We start from the raw sequence: 20,282 nt of genomic DNA, 5'->3' as shown, positions 1-20,282 counted from the left end.
CCCATGTGCTAAAACAGGTATGGACAAGCATACGAAAACTGTGCAGACTATGTGAAAGGTGGTTTATTCTCCTGAAGTGCACAAACACAAAACATCTACTTCTAAAAGTCAAAGGGAGTTGAAGACGCTGAACGGTTCAAAGAAGCATTAGGAACACGTTTCAAGACAGAAGCTTTTTTGTGCATTTCAAACTGTGCCACCACAAACAGACTAGTGCATAGTTCCTAGTTCAGGAAGACATGAGCCCTATGCCCCAGAGAGGAATCACAACTCTGACCTCTCTCTGCAGCTCTATCTTCACAGCCCCGCCAGCCTTACATGTACCACTGCCTTGTTGCCACCAGACAGATTTCTCAGGAAGGAGTGGGCCATTCTCAAGAAATGCCTATTACACCGAAGGCTCATACAGCTGGGCAGGAGCTGGAGCCATCTCCTACAGAGCCATGTCTGGGCTGTGTCCTGTTGTCAGAAGACCCACCACTTGCCAGTCGTATTTTACAACACAGTTCAAGCAGACCTTTTAGACACTGTAATATAATTGCGAAGAAAGCACGTATTTGTTTTCTTGTCCTCTGTTTTCTTGACTCCACAAGTTTTCCACTGATTTTAGCAGCCAGAATTTCAAAAGGGTGAATGCTGATGCAGTGTTGTGAACACCAAAAACAGATGTGCCTGCATATACCACGGGAACAATTAGAAAGACCCTTTGAAACTCTGCTCTTGACAGCTTTGATCAGGAGAAAATAAAGAAGGTTTGCTAACTTGTCAAGTTTCCCAACTCCCATCTCAGCACTAATTATTATAGTGTCAGAAAACACATAGTCCCAGCATGCGGCTCACATTTTAGCAGGGTGAGGGCATGCATGTGCGTAGTGAGGACAGCTCACAGAGTAATTTAATTTCAAGCTCTTTACAAACTCAGCTTCTATTTTCGGTCCCTCTAAGAGGGAAAAGATTCAAACAAATACCATGCCTTATTTGTGTCATACAACAACTGAGTCTTAGACATTAGGTGTTACGGATACTCCACTCACCGTCTTGAACAACTAGATAAATATTTAAAAGAGCTCCTTCGGCATTCCAGACATAAAGATAAATAAACAGAAATGGCAACATTTGGATGAAATAATCAGTCTAGAACACAATGTGCAAATGTTGGCACTGGCAAGTGGATTCCTGCTGCTTATAAAGCACTCTGGATAGAACTGTTAACCTTTTTGGTTACTTCATACCTCTTGCCCTATCACTGTTACCTGAAAGAAGAGGCTGACCTCCACCTTGTCACAGCCTCCTTTCAGGCAGTTGTAGAGAACGATAAGGCCTCCACTGAGCCTCCTCTTCTCTAGACCGAACCATCCCAGATCCCTCAGTCACTCCCCATCAGACTTGTGTACCAGACACTTCACATCCCTGTTGCCCTTCTCTGGACATGCTTCAGAGCCTCAATGTCTTTCTTGTAGTGAGGGGCCCAAAACTGAACACAACACTTGAGGTGCAACCTCACCAGAGCTGAGTACACCCACCTCCCTGTCCAGCTGACTACACGATTTCTGAAACAAGCTGGGTTGGCACTAGCCTTCTTGGTCACCTGAACACACTGCTGGCTCGTGTTCAGTTAAGCGTCAGTCAGTACACCCAGATCCTTCTCCTCCATGCAGATTTTAGCCACTCTGCCCCAGCCAAGCCTGTAGCAGTGCATGCAGTTGTTGTGATCAAAATGCAGAACTTGGCACTTGGTCTTGTTGTAGCTCATACAGTCGGCCTCAGCCCAGTGATTCAGCCTGCCCAGATCCCTCTGTAGGGCCTTCCTACCACGCATAGATTGACGCTTCCTCCCAGCTTAGTGTCATCTGCAAACTTACTGATGGTGCTCTCAATTCCCTCATCCAAATAATCAATAAAATACTGAACAGGCCCCAGTACCAACTCCTGGGGAACATCACTTGCGACCAGTCACCAACTGGATTTGACTCCATTTTACTCCCTGGGCCCAGCCTGCAGCCAGCTATTTGCCCAGCAAAGAGTGTAGCTGTCCAAGCCACGGGCTGCCAGCTCTTTGCATAGGTGGCAGGTGAGATCTCACCATAAATACTCCCGCTGGGGACCTTCTACAGCCTCAGGATCAGACGACATAAAGAGAACATCTAGAATCTAATTAGTGTCTCACACAGAATGACAGAGTTAAATCAACTGCAGAATCAGACTAATTCTATAAGAACTGTGCTTGTCAACTTCCTGATTCAGAAACCATTTGTTCACTGTGCTTCCCACCACAAAAAATAGCCCCCTGGTAGCACATAGCTATTCTTTCCTATTTCTCAAATTTTCAACAACGTTCTTTATTTCAACTAAAGCTCCATTTATTTTCAAAAGCTATTTCTGACTTCTGTGTTATGATACCACAATTTCCTGCTTATGACAGAGACAGGAATGGCAATATTTCAAAGAGGACTAAGGTCGTTACAAGTGTGTGTGGCTGAGGAGAAGAGGAAAAGATAGATCAAAAGTGAGACCTTCTTATGTCTAGACATTTCTGCATGAATAAACATTATTACAGAGAAACACACATCTGCATGAAGAGTTCTGTATGATTGTACTCACATGGGCTAGAACAGGCCTTTGTCTAAACTTGTCCAAAGGTCTTTGCATAGCTTTGACCTCTACTTGCTAACAAGTACAACAAGCCTGTTTGGCTGCCCTTAGCGCCAGAGCAGAACCTGGAAAACTTAAAACTAATAAAAATACAAATAATAAAAAAGGGAAATGAAAGCAAATCTTTTCAGTAAAAGAATAGGAGACATAACAAAATGAAAACACTGTTCTTGGTAGTACTGTGTTGCTGTATTAGTTTGCCCTCTGTGACAGCCTCCCAGTGGTGCCAAGGCAGTAAAGCTGGGAAAACATCTACATTCTCAGTACAATGGAAATTTTTCACTCACGTGGTAAAGTAAGGGCTTTCATCATCGATGTTAATTATATTTATATTCACTGTTCTAGTAGAGTTTAGTCCTTCTGGATCTGTCGCTGTTATATTTAAAAAATAGCTGTTAAATAAGAAAACAAAATAAGAATCACTCTTTGGCTACATAGAAAAGCATTGCCTACTGCAAGCGCATGAATAAGAGAAATTCTCACCAGTGTGGATCCTTCTCGTAATCTATTTTTTTTCTTGAAAAAATGTCTCCATTTTCCAAGACTTGGAATGGCACTGATTCAGGGAGTGGTGAATACTGAAATGAAGAAGAGAATGAATTAGTTTCTGCATCATTTTGTTTGAGCATCCCTCTGGTCGTGCACTGCTTTGTATAAGGGCCGAGGCACAGCACAGTGTCTGACCCAGAACTGCATGATGAAGCACGGAAACACATAGATGCATTTCCCTCTTCGAGTCCAGCTCCTGAATGTGCTCTTTTATGTAACAACAGCCAACAGGACAGAGCTGCAAAACAATTCTTAGCTAATTGCTGCTACTTTTCTCCTTTCTGCAAACAAAGTTATCATTTCCCAGGGATTTTTGCTGATATCCAGAGTGTTTTCCAATATGTTAATCCATTTGCTTAACTGAGGGTCACAGTGTGCCCCAGGATTGTCACAAAAATAAGATTCCATTGCCTTGTGACCAGTTTCTTTACTGTCTCATATGAAAGAATTTACATTGTGACACAGAAGATTAAAAACTATACATGCTTTCAGTCACTATAATCTACTAAAAATGTTCTGAAGCCATTTTTTGTTTTTAAATGCATGATTCCTGCTGTATCTCTGATTAACTGCATCAAATTCTGCCTTTAGTGCCCCTCAGTTTTGGAATGCTGAGAATTCAAAATACGATTTGTGTTCAAACATCGAGGCTGGATTTCCTCAATTTATTATTGACAACGCTTCAACCTTTTCCAGTGTTCCTGATGATGAAGTGTGTTGTTGGAAGAGGCAATTAGCACTTCAGATACAGCGGTTGATATAATTTCTGGGTTTTTTTTCCCATCTTACTTTGAGTTCACCGTTTTCAGGATCTGTTGCATTGACTCTGTAGATGAGTCCAGGAGGCATTCCTTCCAAGACATAGATCCTCACAGCTGCATGGATAGAAGTGCACACAGTGTTAATTGCACAATAATGAAGGGCACACTAGCAAGAAGACTGACATTCTGAAGCTGTCTGGGTGCATTACTGTCTGCTGTGTGCTCTCACTTCACCAGCCCCTATCAAAATTCTCACAGGAATGAACACAAACACTCAAAAGATTAAAAGGAAAAATGTGTAGACATCCCTCACTGATAGTTGAGACAGACTGATCTGTAAATAAGGTCTTCCCTGAGCTGCTCAATGGGTATGGAGCACAACTGCATTTTGTAGATACATGTCTGTCTCAACCATGCAGATGGAGAGAACGTGATCTGTTCTCCATCCCCATCCCCTTCACACCCTCCCCTGCCCCCTGCCAGGAGACTTCAAAGCCTTTCCTCTTCATTTATGCTTTTCCTTTACATCTGTGGAGTGAATACATGGTAGATGGCCTGTGCTTAATCTCCTGCCTTACTTAGAGTAAGGGGTATTCCTCCACAACTTTGCTGCCCCACACTCAGCCACTGGCAGCTGGCTCAGGCACAGTGATGAGTGGAACAACAGCTCCTTAGATCCCATTATTTGCTTTCTGCCCTTTGTGTCTGCTGAACCTGGCATTTCTGGACTATTAATTGCTGCTGTGACCCCTGCTGACTGCTGCTTCTCATCACGGCAGTGGGAACCCCAGAGCAGCGTAATGAGTTGTTCCCAGAGGACAACAATACAAATATAAGGTTTAATGAGAGGGAGATGCTTTTTAATAACCAACGAATGCGCAATTAGTGTCTAATTGTGGCTGGTACTGTTAACTACAGCCATGCAGTTAGACAGATCAGACATCTGTGCTCACCAATTTATGGCAGCTCTAGCTGAGAGTTAAGCTGATGCACTTATTTGTAACAAGCTCTCACGTAGTATGTTTCACGCTGTGCCAATCCCCTGAAGTGTCACATTTAATTATTATTAGATTCCATCAGCACCCATGATACACAAGACACCCTCAACACTGAGAAGATGACACAGCCTCTTCCCTCAGGGAAGCTAATTTGCCTTAGAAACTAAATGCTGTATGGAACGGAGCACCCACATGCTCATTGGCATTGGAGAAGCAGCTATGCTGTGGCCGTGCTGTGCTGAGCTCAACCTGGGGACAGCCCAGCAGAGCCTGCACAGTCAGCTGCAGCCCGTGTAGCACTGCCATTCTGGGTCTGGGGGTTGGTCAGCCCTCCCAAACACCTACCGCGAGCAGGTGAGTGTGATATTCTCATACTAAGAAAAAAAAACAATATAAGGAAGAAGTTTTTTACAATAAGGGCAGTGAGGCACTGGAACAGGTTGCTTAGAAAGGTGGTGGATGCCCCGTTCAGGGTCAAACTGGACAGGGCTCTGAGCACCTGATCTAGCTGTAGGTGTCCGTGTGCACTGCAGGGAAGTTGGACTAGATGGCCTTTACAGGTTTCTTCCAACTCAAATGATTCAGTGATTCTACAATCAAATGTCCTTGTGCTATTGTGGATCCAGACACCCAGCCTCATTGTTGATGCTGTTGCAGACTTTTCCTCTTTGCATTTTTGTGACGTTAAAGCAAACCTGGTTTCCTGTGTGTGCAAATTTTTGCACAGCCACAGCGTACACTTCTTTAAATTTATCTTCCCTCTCCAAATCTGTCCAGTTTCAACAAACTACTGCAGCATGGATCCATCAGTGTAGGCTGCATCCCTATCAAACTTCGGGTTCACAATTCATATCTCTAGGACACTTCATCTCATTAAAAAGAAAAAAAACACCAAAAAGCAAACAAACAAAAAGATAAAGCATGCAAATATAAATAAAGGAACATATAAAAATAATATTGCTTTTATCTTTTTCCTTTTTTTTTTTCATTCTTCAAATGTATTTAAATGTCTTAATCAATTTTAGTCAAATCTTCAAGAAAAATAAACGAGCATTTCTGGAGATGAAGCATGCCAAATATTTGTGTGAAATAAAGTTTTGATAGAAACATCATCCTGTTCCACCTTTGTTTTCCTATGGGAAAATGTTTGGACCACTTTAACTACAGGCATTGGGTGCTGTGAAATTATGTATCTGATGCCATCTTTTTGAGTGCTGCTCTTTTCAGATGCCACCATTATCTTACTTTGAATTGCCATATTTCCCCAAAACACAGGACGTTCATTCTTATCCGCTACTTGGATAGTTAGTGTGTTGAGGTCAGTCCTCCCAGCAGTATCTTCAACAAAAATCTGTAAATCAAAGCGCTTTGGCATAGTTTCATAATCTAGGATAGGGTTTCCTGTGGTAACAACCTGAAAATAAAAATCAATGTTATTAGCACATCATGCAAGAGATGTAAGTTACAGTCTATAGGAGTGAATCTAAGGAACATCAACAAGCAGTGACCATTTTAGATAATCTTCCACTTACTGACACAGCTCTTGCCAGTGCAAGAAATGTGAGGAAAAAAGGACAGGCAGACCAAAAAGTTGTGGCTTTGTGGAGCAATGCAAGGAATTATTGTGTGAGGGACAGTATGGGGAGCAGAAAGCCCGGCAGGAACTGTCCTGCCCTGAAGGCAGAGTGTTGCCTTCATGACCACAAGCACATCTCCTTTGCAGAAAGGATCGTGCAGCAGGAGTCTGTAGAGCCCAGCAGGAACAAGGCCCTTCCCTTTGTAAGTGGGTCTAGGAGAAGACTTGCAGGAAACCACAGGAAGGAATGAGCTGCAAGAGCACACCGCATGAAAGTGAGACCAGAACTGCTTGGGGAAATTGAACTAATTAAAAATTAACACAGTCCTTATGTTTTGTAAGCCTGATAATGCAAATGTTTGATTTGTTGAGATTTTTCTGAAAGGCTTCCAGCTCTGCACGTCACCCCTTAAAATAGAAGGTGATAATCAAATGGCTTGGCTTGGAAGGGAGCCTAAAGTCTGCCAGTCCCTTTCTTGTGCTGGGGGCCCCAGGCCTGGACGTAGGCCTTGATCAGAGCAAGAGCAGGATGCTGAAAGTTGTATGCTACAATCATCACTGTGAAAGCCAATAAAGAAGCAAGAACTTTCCTTTCTTGGTACAAGAAAAAAAAATGTAGCTGCTAACTTTGTGAATCTAGATGATCTCTTTTGAAGTTGCACTTGTGAAGAATGGCTTTGGACTGGTGTAGGCTTGAGTGGTTTACTTCGGTTCCAGGCAGGAGCAGTGCTATCTGACAAAGGCAGCATCCACACACCTGAAGCAGCTGCAGATACAGTGAGCAGCGTCTTGAGTCACTCCATAACTGCCCACCCCTCACTCCACATGGAAGTCTCACTGCTCCTTGCTTTCCCCTTCAGTCCTGGGGAGCAGAGGGAGCATCACATCAAGATAGCTTTGAGCACAATATATTTTCATTCCCTCAGCACAGTGTTTACATCTCAGTAATGAGGACATTCTCAGAAACCCCAAAGCGTATCAAGAAGTGTGATATTGCCCAGGCTTGCTGCAAAAGGGCTTGGTTCACAAATACAGGAGAGCCTGTGCTAACAGGTACTTACCTAAGCTGTAGGCCCCATACCTTATGTACAAATATTGCTTGTATCTTAGCAAAGATTTAGTGGCAGTAAGAAGAGCTGAGGGATCTCATTTTGGACCACATTACTCTTGATAAATGTTGTACAAATCCGCTAAAAATAGTGTAAATAAATAAAAGTATCAGAATTCATCAAATAAATTATCTAAGGACACTCATGAGCGTTTATCCTTGCCTTGTGGGTTGCCAGTCAACTGCTAACTTGCACAACTGGTATGTAGCTTTCTTTATGAGTTTCTCATGACTGATATTCACTGGCTCAAACACCTCATTCCAGTTCCTCAAGTGGGTTAGGAAACCCCAATACCAATTACTGTTCAGTCAAGTTATACAAAGTCCTCAGAGGCAATTTAAGTAATGGGACTGTGTAAGAATGATGATGACAAGCTGGAACTTTGGAGCGACAGAGACTTTTAGCTATTTGCAAGGTCATTCTTCCTTCAGATTAGTTTTCCAGTCCCACTCCTCAAGTAGCACAGTGCTGCACAGCTTGTAGATGGCACAGGACAGGAATGAGCAGGCATAGGAAAGGACTATATTTTGCAGCAGAAGGGACAGCTTCAATTCAAAATGATACAATACAGCATAGGAAGTGAGAAACTTTCAAGAAACCTCCTCGGAAATGCCCAGAAAAACGTAATAAATTGTTTTTTAAGACTCTACTCAGTATGTATCTGTATCTTTTAAAGGTGCTCAAGAGCATCACTGTTGAGATTCAGACACACAAGTGGGCTGCAATGGGGTGACAAGCATCATGCCTCTGAACACTCATTGCCAGTGGCAAATGTGAGGCAATGCTTGCTAATTTATCCAGCAATGAAAGCTAGCTGGAGCCAATAGAAACTGCCTTGCATTTGACACAGAACAAGAGCACACAATCGATAGAAATAGATCAGGGATGTGTGGAAGTGTGATAACTTTGTACCTCCAAGTGACTTCCTCTTGGGTCACAGCTCTCATTCAGTGTTAAACACAGCTTTGATCTGACTCAGCTTACACTGTTTTGGAAGTGAGTCAAACTCATTTCAGTTCTAGGTGGGAGTGTCCACGCAGGAGCTCCATGTGATTTAAACAATCCACTTTAAATTCACAGGCAACTTCATATTAAGTAGGTTGAAAAACTTACAGATAACTACAGATAAACCCACAAAACAGAACTCTGTCCTATATACCCTTGTGATTATTGTGATGAGTGGTTTCTGCCTAGATGCAATTAATTGCAATCACTATTGTTACTCGTTTGTCCTATCTACTGCAGTATGTCCAAATAGCACCACAGTCTGCATTTACAACACCTTTCTGATTAACAGATGAGTCACTGTGCACTGCCAATTCTCAGCAATCCAGGAGCCATGAACCGACAGGACGGAGCATTGCTCAAACTGAACAGAAAACTCACCCTATACACAAGATCTCCTGCGGATACAATAGCAAATGCTTCCGTAAGTGGATTCGGATTCACTATGGTAGGATGTATTGCAACAGCTCCAGAAGACAATGGAGAACCAGTCACATTGAAGGTATAAACGGAAACACCAGCTGGTGCATTTTCTTCAACAGTACTTGTTGCAGGTAAGCCCCTAAGCAGTGGGGTTCTTCTTCCTGTAAGATGAAAATGATTGAAAAATTACTTCCAGGAGTCCCAGACTGGCAAGAACACACAACTGCTGCCAAGAGGTGTCACTGAGCACAAAATGCCCTTATTCTCCTTTTGCTGATGAAATGTGGTTTGCACTGCAGTAAGCCCATTACTAATGGCAGCAGAATCGATCTTTTCTTTGATTCAGTACTGTGCTATTTTCACCTCAGATAGCTGATGTTTAAGGAGTATTGCCTTCATATCCCCAAACTGGCAGCGTACCTCAATGAGACTGAGAAGGACAGAATGCTGATGGCTTATCCAAAACACTTGCCAAGAAAGCTGGCTGCTGTTGGTAAAATTTTCTGTGCACTGCATGCCAGGACAGCAGTGGACCCTGCTCACCGAAAGGCCAGGCTGCTCATATCCCAGCAGCAAAAGTACCATGAAGTCTTTCTTTTGCTGGGCAGCTGCAAGGTAAAAAGCTTCTAGGAAGACTGTTCTGAGGCCATCAGGTCTGCAGCATGTTTGCACCTGGGTGCTCAGCCTGAGCCTTAGGAATGCCAAAGGGAAATGTGCTGTGTTGCAACACCTCTGAATGGTGGGAAGGAGCCACGTCCTTCTGCCCCTCCTCATGTGGCTGAGGAAGGATGGCCCACATCAGCCCCCAGAGAAGCCCTACAATTGCCATTCCTCAATGATGGCAGGGCCTTTAATCTGGAGGGAAGAAATCAGCTCCAAGAGTTTCAAATGGCATTAGAAGAAGCCTTGGTGATTTTTGCCCTAAACTATCAAAAATCTTGTTTCTCTGACTCACTAGTGACCTTTTGGAGCAGATTACAAATGATTTGTGTTTGTGTGACAGACACTGCTTCTGTTACTGAACTCTCAAATAATCATTCCCCATAGGACTAAAGACCCTGGGTCCTAGTGTCTTTGCTTCCCAATAAGCAAACGCAACAGTGATAGTGAGTCCATGAGGCAAAGCATGGAGTACGATCCCTCTTCCCTAAACCCAGTGAAGGACTAAGCTTGTCTCAGTGTTCTTAAATATTCCAGAGACCATTGTCAATAAACATTGCCTTTGTAAATGAGATTGTGCCGAGAGTGCTTTCTGGGAATACATCACAAATGGAGCTGAGCTCTGAATGTAACCTGTGGGCAGTGTTCAGTATCTAGTACTTAAAACAAGTCAGTTCATTGACAGAAAGCATTTACAAAGTCTATTAAATCATTCATAACATTTGAAAATGTAGGGGGAAAAAAGTTTATATTTTCATATTATCTCTGAATGGTTCCTTGGCTGTTTACTCAGGATTCGTCTTTCTAAACCATAAGTGCTTGCTTTTTGCTCTTTTTTTTTAACTGAAATTTTCCATACTGTATCTAAATGGTTTCTTCTTTCAGCTGATTTTACAAAAGCCCTCCCTCTTTTTCCACAAGTCCTTGGTTACCTCCTCACTTCACAGCATGAACCATGCTTGAATAAATTTAATACACTATTTATCAGAATTACCAGTCCCAATCATTAACAAATTCTGAGCCCAATATAAAGCAGTTATGAGAATGGCTTTTGGAAGTATATGTATATTCAAGCCCTAATTACCTGTGATTCATTAACATTTACAGAGGGCTTGAGTCATATCTTCAAGCTATTCTCTTCCCGTAACCACATAGGTTAGATAAACTCTGTTCTTCAGGACCAGTTTAGATTCACATGCAGTGGCAATGCCCTGACAAAATGCAGGGGGGCATCAAAGAAAACACCAAATACTGTCAGGTTTCTGAGGATTGGAAGAATTCTTTCAGTTTCTTGAGAGCAAGTGATGCTACCTGAGAAGACAGCTTGCTACAAGCAACTCCATCAGTGACACAGATTGCAGTTTGTAGATCCATTTTAAGTTGCTAACATGTACGTATTGGCAAACTTTTTGTGTTTTTACACTGAGCAAAAATACTGATACACTTCTAATATTCTCCATAAGTGTTTTTCTGTTCAGCTTTACTTCATCAAATAGAAATGCTAACAATATTTGAAGGGACAATGCTACAATATTAAGAGTAGATAGCATTTCTGGCAGAACTGACCTCCTTTCCCACTCCAACACTGTCACACTGAGCAGCAGCTATTGCACACTGAAGTGCCTCTTCCACAAAAAAAGTCTTGTGAGAGGTCATATTCTCTTCATTATACTGCTGCAACCACTGCTGTAATCTATTTCAGTAGGAAAATAATTGTTACTTGATTTTTTCCATCTGTGTCTGATCCCTAAATATGTATTATAAAGTTCCCAAGAGAAAGTACAACAGCCAACAGTGTTCTAATTTTAGCAGTGTAATGAAATCATGTTCTTACCAGATACTACTACTCCCAGCAAAACGAAGAGAAGGAACGTGCTCTTCATCGTCTTTCCAGCCCTGTCCTTCGTGTCCTCAGGATGCCAACTAAAGGAAGACCATGGCATGTTTTCCCTCCTTTACAATCAGCTCCACCTAAATTCTTCCTCTTTGTCATGTGGCATGAGAAATGAAACACAGGACCGTGTCTCTAAGGGAGTTTCTAAACACCGTCAGCTTGTTTGCTTGTCAGGGAACTGCTCCTTGCTCACACTCCAGCCACAGACCTGGGCCACACTTGAGAAAACAGTCATGAATAATCCTTTCACTGCAGTGATCTTTTTTACTGAAGCATTGTGAAAAGAACCTAGGAAGTTCTAAATGTGGAAATGCTGCACTGTTTTCACAGCTCTGGCAAATGAGCTGCTCTCTTCAGAGACCAGTATCAAATACTCATGCTTTCTTTCTTACACCAGAAACCTGATGTTTTCTCATTTCACCAGGTACCAGAGAACTACTCGGAACATGCACTGTATACCTGGAGGTGAGACTGCAGCACATGCACGTGACAAAGTCAACTTTGCTGTAGCTGTCTCAGGAACAGCATGGACCACCAGTGCACTGATTCCTTGGGTTGAGCATTTAGACACTAGCCCACAATACACTTGTGCAACTTTTACTTGTTTGACCTAAGGGCAGTCCTAGCATTTTTGGTGAAGCGGATTATCGAGGTGGAACTAATACTGGAACTGGTGGAACTGGATGCGATATAGGTGCATCATTATCAATTCACAGAATGATTCAGGTTGGAAGGGACTTCTGGAGGTCACCTAGTCAAACACCCTGCCCAGAACAGGCCCAGTTAGATCTAGTTGCTCAGGAATTTGTCAGTTGGTTCTCAAGTACCTCCACACAAACTTTTCAGCTCTGCAAGGAAGTTGGAGCTAGTGATTCAGTTTTTTACACAGCTCTGGAGAAACCACACTGATCTGTGAGCCTCTAGATATACCTCTGGAGGGTTCTGCATGATGCTGTGGCTGTCCTGGTGATACTGCTTCAGGGAATTTGTAAGAAACATCCATTTGGTGCTTCTAGTGCCTGCTGAGTCCAGATATGGCCTTGGCCTACAAGCAAATGTGGTCACACTATGTCACCTGGAAGCACATGCAGCACCACGCTGTTACTGAGGAAGCTAATCTTCCACTGCCCTGGGAAATGTGGGCCTAGATACTATATTAGAAATATATATGTATATATATGGAAAACCTCACCCTCAAATGACCTAATTATGCTGATAAGATATGAATGCATATGTATTCATAGCAGAAAAAAAAAATCTGACCTGTTCCTTTACATACCAGGTCATTGCCCAGCCCTTCACATGCATTTCTTGGGTCTGCAAAGATGCTTTTGACCTGAACGGACGTGTCACAAAGATGAGGTCTGTGTGCACAGACATGAACAAGGCCTGGGCAATAAGTACATAATGATTTACAAATTACCAGAACAACATGAAACTGCTGCTAGATTTTTTCCCTCCTTCTAGTTGTAATGTCTAATCTATCCCATTATATTGCTATTTATCTTACTCTTAGAAGAGCTAAAAAAAACCAAAGGCTAAATTTTAAAGTCTGAAAAATACATGTTTACATTTGGTTAGCATTGACTTTGATAGATAGTTCATATCCTAAGCTCCAAATTGCCAAACCATGCGAGAACACAGAGATCACAGTTTTTTAGCCTTTATTTTCTTTCTCTTCATTCTTTGGCTGCTTTGGGGAGTTTGCTGGTAGTGGTGGTTGTTTGCTTTGTTGTTTGATGTTCTTTTTTTGCCTACAAATACATGCTTCGACATCTTTGTTTTGTCTTTCCTCTGTGTGAGAATTCACATGGATCTACTTTCAACAGGAACTCAGTATCCAAAGATACCATTCAGACTTCTCCCTGCACATCTTGTGCCAAAGACACCGTAGAGGGACCCTGGAGACATGGACGGTACAAGCGTTTGGAAGACATACATGCTTAAAATGCCAGCCTCTCTCCAGCTTCTCCTGGAAGTGCAACAACTTTCAGGTGCTGTGTGAATTCCCAGTGGAACAGTTAATATGTTTTTCCTTGAAATCTGTCTTCATGGCTTACAGGTATTCCCTGATAAGCCACCTGGTTCAAGCATGCTGTGAGAAGATCCCACAGAGGTGACCAGGGAGGGAGGGCTGGGGGGGGAAGCGCATAGCAAGGGAGGAGGGGACAAAGAGCAGCTGTGGAAGGAGTGCCTGTGAGCAGAAAGGGCTCTGGCTCTTTCTTCCTCCTTAATGCACTGTCAGTACCTCTCAGTACCTCCTTTGGCCTCTCTTTTTTGTATTCCCCTGCTGAGATGGTTTGTGTGGTTCCCTGATCTGTCCTGGCAGGTTGTGAGGAATGCGAGAAAGATGCCAGAGTTAAGAGAGCCCCAAATTGGGAGAAAATCAAATAATATCAATAAGTAAATCCATATTGGGAAATATAGAGGTGCTGAGGAAGAGATGAGTTAGTAAAGGTGAGCAAGGCAGGAGCAGCTTGCTGGCAATGAGCTCTGCTGCTGCAGGAAGGACAGGGATGAAATCTGTGGGGTATAAAGCAGCCAGATGAAAAGAGGTCAGGGCAGTGCAGGCAAGAGTGCAGCCAGGGAGTTTGCAGGAGAAGCAGAGGGAGGGAAAAATTAATTGGAGCACATGAAAAGGTCAAGGAAGGAGCTGAGGTTTTAATCATTCTTTGTTTTTCAAGATGATCTGAAACCTGAGCATTTTAGAGCACTGCTGAAAAAACACATTTCTGAAAAAAATGTCTTCTGGATTATCAGATAAAATGGAGAGAGTGAGAGGAAGGTGCTACACCTTTCAAGAAATTAAGGGTCTTTGTTCAGGGAAAAGACCAACAGATCAGCATGAGAGAGGCTGCTCCCATTTTAGGCTGGGATGCAGAGATAAAGCACATCAAAATTGAAGATATCAGGTAGAAAAGAGCAAAATCTAACATGCAAACTTCGAATTGCCTGTCCTCAAGAAAATGAGGGATTTTAACATAGGCCAGTGTCAGAGAAGCAGTCTCCTTGCATAACAACATGTGCAGCTTCAGGACTCTTTTTCTGTGCACTTAATTTTCAACAGCCTTCTAGTCCATTAACAGGAAAAAATGTTCTCTCGCTTTTCAAATACATCAGAGGTTCGAGACATAATTTTCTCATTAATGGCAATTTCAGCCAGAGTAGCGGCTCTCTTTTGTGTAGCCAACCCACAGGAAAAGAGGCATTTTGCTCTTACTGCGATAAATACCCACTAAGTATTGAGCAGCTTAATGAGAATTTTCCCACCCCTGATCCAACTTAAGGTCAAGGGTATTTATTGGTATTTCACCAGTCAAATTACTCAGATTGTCAGCTTTTATTTTCCTATCCTCTCTCTTTAAACAGTACAGCTTCTTCATCCGCTACCTTGGTAACCTTTCCTAAAATATTAAAAGAGTACCTCAGCATCCTACACCAAAAACTTACGCACCATTTCATTTGACTTCTCAGCTAAAAGCTTCCTCTGTACTGTTTGTGAGTAACAAGAGCAAGCTAAAAGCCATGAGTATCCAGGCTATCTTAATCTCATGATCCCAGCTTAGCAAGTTTAGTAACCGATCCCATGCAATTATGTAAAAACGTCCCAGACGGATATCTGGGCCATCTGTTTTCTAACATTGACTTGTAGACACGTAAACGTTATCAAGTCGTCTTGATAATTAACTTAGATGTCTGTTAATAAGAAGCACTACCATCACATCAAGGGCTTCTATGGCATTCAGCTTTAAGTAAAGGACAGTCTTAAATCTGAGTAAGGACGCACAGAAGCCTGAAAACATAGTTGTTGTCAGAACTGAAAACAACAGGATGGAGGTAGGCAGTGGATTGCAGAATCTCATAATCATAGGGGTTGGATGGGACCTCTGGAGATCATCTAGTCCGACCCCCTTCTAAAGCAGGTTCCCTGCAGTAGGTTGCACAGAAAAACATCTAGGTCAGTTTTCAGTATCTAGAGAGAAGGAGACTCCAGACCTCTCTGGGCAGCTCCCATTTGTGCCCATCACCCCTTGTTCTGTTGCTAGGCTAAAATGAACCTGGCCTCATCTATTTGATACCTGCTCTTGAGATATTTATAAGCACTGATAAGACACTGAAATTAGTTCAGTAAAGCTCTAGACACAGGAACATATCCTAGAATCCTTGAATGGCTTGGGTTGGAAGGGATCTCAGAAATCATTGAGTTCCACTGCCGTGGCCAGGGTTGTAAACTGCTAGATGAAGCACTGGATCAGGTTACCCAGGACCCCATCTATGCCCGTATAACTGAGTTCTCCCTACAGAGAAGTCAAATGACTTCTCCAGGCCCCCGCAGAAAAGGACTGCTAAGTTCAGTAGTGCTAATTGTAAGATATCATGACTTCAAACAGCATTTTCTTGCAAAATGTTTTTCCCTGTGCTGTTTGTTTGTTTCAACAAAACATTAAAGTTGGTGAAGCACAAGCTCTGCTATTCACTCAGTTGAGCAAAAGTAGATGCTACCAGAAACTACTTTGTGTTCTGTGGTTCAAGATCAAAAAGACATGGTAGTTTAGAACATCCAAAACCTGCAATAAATGCTACCTCTTGTCCATGTCAGCCACGTATGTAACTTGGATTTTAGTCATGTGAGCTGTCTTTAAATTCCTATATACATTAAATTCAGTGAAAAACGCACTGAGGTCAATGAAGTCTCCTGAGTGCTGGAAATTGGATTGGGGTCTGAGCTCATGTGGTGAAACCTTGTACCTTGGGATACAGTATTTATTGCAGATTACAAATTTGTCTGTTACTGTGATTGCCAGGCCACCTGGGATGATTGGTAAATATATAAACAAGGACTTGAAGTAGCAAATGATGCAAATGCAACAGGAAAGAATGCTCTGGGCAAATATGGGTGCAGAAACTCTGAGGTTTCTATGTACACAACATGATGCACTTCACTTTGGCATATACTTCAATATACCACCAAGAATTGTTTAAACAGGCCTTTGCATCACAAACCACACTGCATTCTGTCTATTTTATTCAGCAGAAGGGATTGATTACGCTCAGCAAAAATGACTTTTTTGCACAAATAAAATATTTCTATATTCACTATTTTCAAAAAGCGTATGGAATTAACAGAAAAGTGTACAGCTGGGCACAGGAAGGGGGCTCATGTAGTGGAGTATCACGCAAGGCGGGCAGTTTCTTAAAGTTAAGTTCCTCCATCTTTGGAACAGGAGGGCTGAAGACAATTCACTACTTCACTGCAGGGGACAGTGCTCTTTTATGAGGGGTCTGAAGTAAGTTCATAGTGACTTATTCAAGGCTCTGTGTTTCTGGTGATCCTGTCAGCTTCTCTCTCCATCACATTACTGCACATCAGCTGCAGTGTGCATAGCCTCAGTGCTACCATCACCCTTCTTGAGCTCAGCAATACCACCACAGTAGCACCATGATATTTTCAGCTATGTGACATGAGAACATGAGGACAAAGACTTATGATATAGAGGATTGAAGCAGGGGCTATAGCATGTTTGATGGTAAAGGGAAATAGTGGAGGAAGCTCAGGGAAAGTTGAGGAGTGGAAGAAAGAAGAAGACAGGGCATGGGAAGCTGAGTGGTGATCTGAGGACATGGAGAAGTGCAATAAGAGAATAAGGGAGGAAGTGGATATGGCTTTGGGATCTTAGAATCGTAGAATCACCAAGGCTGGAAAAGACTTGCAAGACCATTCAGTCCAACTGTCCACCTACCACCAATATTTCCCCACTAAACTGTGTCCCTTAGTACAACATCTAAGTGTTTCTTGATCACCTCCAGGGACGGTGACTCAACCACCTCCCTGGGCAGAACTGTGGCAGCATGGTAGTAAGTTTGTCATCTGGGAAAAGGATTATGTGGTGGGGGAAATGTAAAGTGCTATTTCAATAGACCTGGGTCTGAAAAAGAGTGTCCTGAAGACAAACACAGTCTCAGCCACACAAAGAAGGTAATGCAATATTCATAGCTGGCTCTGATCCTTGCTGCCTGTGGGCTTTGAGATCAGAAAAAAAAAAACCTTTAGTGATATCAAACAAGGATAGGGCCAAATTCATCTGGGTGCAGATACAGGAGCACTTTTTTATGGTCGCTGAGTTCACACGATGCTTATTTTATCTGAGAACAAACACAAGTGAAAAAAATGAGCCACCGATGAGTGGTGTGAAGCAATACTGCAGCTGAGTAATGACCTGACTGAGTCTATCACCACATCAATAGGCAGAAGGCAGCAGAAAGCAGTGCAGTACTCCACACGCAGATACTTCTTCCCTGTGGATCTGAGCACAACATCATGAAATTGCCTGAGAACACAAAAGCTTTCTTAATGAAATGGAAGAGCCCATGCCATAAACATACCTGTCCAACAGATGCTTTGACAGAGAACTGTGAAGCTGTAAAGATAGGTGAGGAAATATACAGAGAGAGGAAAAATTTCTGCAGCTCAGACTTCCATGAGTGATACAAAGCCTAGCTCCTACAAGCTATGTGAGTGATAACAAGGCAACAAAGTCAGAATGTGTCCCTTTGCTGTGCATCACTCCCCTGACCGCCGCTGGAGCTGAGGGAATATTGCCATCTAGTGCCACACAGAAATCCAGCTGTCTGCACAGAAAGCCATTGAGTTCCTGTAGGCAGGGTTACAATGTATATTAAAGATGTGCCAGGGATGTCAACTTGGTCAGTGTTTTTGCCAAACTTGTCATTCAAAATGGTACATTCTCTCATTAAAAAAAAAAAAAAAAAGTAGGTTGTGTGAATTGAGTCATGCTTTGGAGGAGAGACCATGTGCACATTAGTTCAAAGGTTGTGAAAAAAAGTGCAAATGTCCTTGCCTAATACTATAGCGACTCACAGTCAGATGGACAAGAAGTCATTCAGGATCAGATTTAGCTCACCTGCCTTGGGCTGAACGAAACACAGACGTGCTATATAGTCACCAGGCTTCTTCGGGAAACAAAGAAGCATTACCAGGGCACAATCGATGTGACCATATTTAACCCTGTTCTTCAGGATGTGATGTGCTGTATTTTTCCATTGACTGCAGTGAAAACAGGCACTGTCCCATCCCAATATTGCATTCCCTGATAGGCAGACACACTGGACCGTAACATATTTTACTATCACCTCTGTGGGCAGCAGTAAAGGAAACTTCCGTCCATTGTCATGCCAGAAAGAGCCCTGAGGGGTGAGAGAGCATTTCAGCTCCCCTCCGCCAAGCCCCTGCTGAGCCAGTGATGAGGGGTTTTTTAATCAGTGCATATGTCTGAGATACTTTTAATGAGGCCGTCAACTCACTTATCTATGCTACCAAATACATGCCAGATTATAACAACTTCCAGTCATTGCCCATCTGGAGCAGATTCAAACCAGTGGTTGATGTGCAAAAGCAATTTGAAATTCAGAATCAATTAAGCAATCAAATCTTCCGGCTGCAAACAATGTCCACATTTTCAAGCCAGTAACATAACGTTACATACGTTGACTTAAAACTACTTAGATGTCCCATCAGTACCTCTGAGTTAATTGGTATGTTACTGCTTGTAGCTGTGACCCTGCCCACTAAGCATGTAAAGAACAGGATTAAATCACAGAGAGAATCAAAGTCAGTGGTGTGAAAGAGTAGTATTTTTCAACCTGAGAAAATGTAGCACATTTGAGATAGCTACAACTCCATCTTCTTTCAAATAGCATGAACCCCAATTAAGCAAGAGGCTGCAAATTTAATTTGCTTATATTTCATAAATTATTTCACACTGTCAAGTACAAATCCTTACAGCGGATTTTCTCTCTCCGATGCTGATTGGAAAAAGAAATGTCATAGATTGTCCCAAATGAGGAATTATTTAAGTACTAAAGAGCTTCACTATAATAGTAGTGAATGAATTTCCTGTGTGAAGTCAAACTTTGCTGGGATTTTAGGTGTATTTTCTTTGCTTCACAGGGAGGGTCACTTGCAAAGTTCTTACATATGGTATTAGAGAAGCAGCAAATAACAGCACTGCTCCGAGTGTCCACAAATATACTTCAAGATTCCATCTAAAGAAGAACTTGAAAAGCAAGAATGGCAGATGCTTATAAATATGTTTTAAAGCACCTAAAAATGAGATGCTCTAAAACCCTCACTTTTATCATCTTACTCCTCCATGACTAAGATTAGCTAAAATATCTAAGCTGAAAACTTCCAGAAATAAATAAGAAGCTGGCTGCAAATTCCTAGTTCCCCCATACCTCTTGGTCCACAGGGACATAGAGTGACCTTTCAGATGCAACACAAAACCAGCCAATTTCCTTAGGTTTTTTCCTGAGACAAAGGCTAGCTCAGGCAGTCTGGGTGTCGTAGTAGGCAGAAAAAGATTACTAACATTAGCCCAGTACTGTACTTAAGTGGCTGTGCAGCAGAGCTGGATCCAGCACAGAAAGCTCTCACTGATTTCATTGGGATCTGGATCTTTTAGGTTTGAAGAAGCTGGGGATGTGGCAGGAAGGTTGGACAGCTTCCTCACTGGTGTGAGATGTTGTGGCTCTGCTGACATTTGCACCAGCTGAGCCTCTCCCCCAGGCTACACACAGCTTTATGAAAGCTATGACATAAAATAAATTCACAAATTATTTTCCCATCCGAAGAGG

The 20,282-nt window shown here is 42.5% G+C and overlaps 1 protein-coding gene across 1 annotated transcript in view; it reads right to left on the bottom strand.

Moving 5' to 3' along the window:
- CDHR3 (cadherin related family member 3) overlaps positions 1-11,616 on the bottom strand; it is a 28,763-nt gene extending 17,147 nt beyond the window's left edge. Inside the window, exons 1-6 of the mRNA XM_048933325.1 lie at positions 11,568-11,616; positions 9,032-9,234; positions 6,206-6,311; positions 3,991-4,076; positions 3,136-3,230; positions 2,940-3,044 (exon numbers count right to left, since the gene is read on the bottom strand). Of these exons, the coding sequence (XP_048789282.1) occupies positions 2,940-3,044; positions 3,136-3,230; positions 3,991-4,076; positions 6,206-6,311; positions 9,032-9,234; positions 11,568-11,616 (644 nt within the window). The remainder of the gene's footprint in view (positions 1-2,939; positions 3,045-3,135; positions 3,231-3,990; positions 4,077-6,205; positions 6,312-9,031; positions 9,235-11,567) is intronic.
- Between the last annotated feature and the right edge of the window lie 8,666 nt (positions 11,617-20,282).

This window comes from Lagopus muta, chromosome 1, assembly GCF_023343835.1.
Source record: "Lagopus muta isolate bLagMut1 chromosome 1, bLagMut1 primary, whole genome shotgun sequence".
Lineage (NCBI taxonomy): Eukaryota > Metazoa > Chordata > Aves > Galliformes > Phasianidae > Lagopus > Lagopus muta.
The sequence above is the reverse complement of the archived record's forward strand: the minus strand, read 5'-3'. Positions and strand labels throughout refer to the sequence as shown.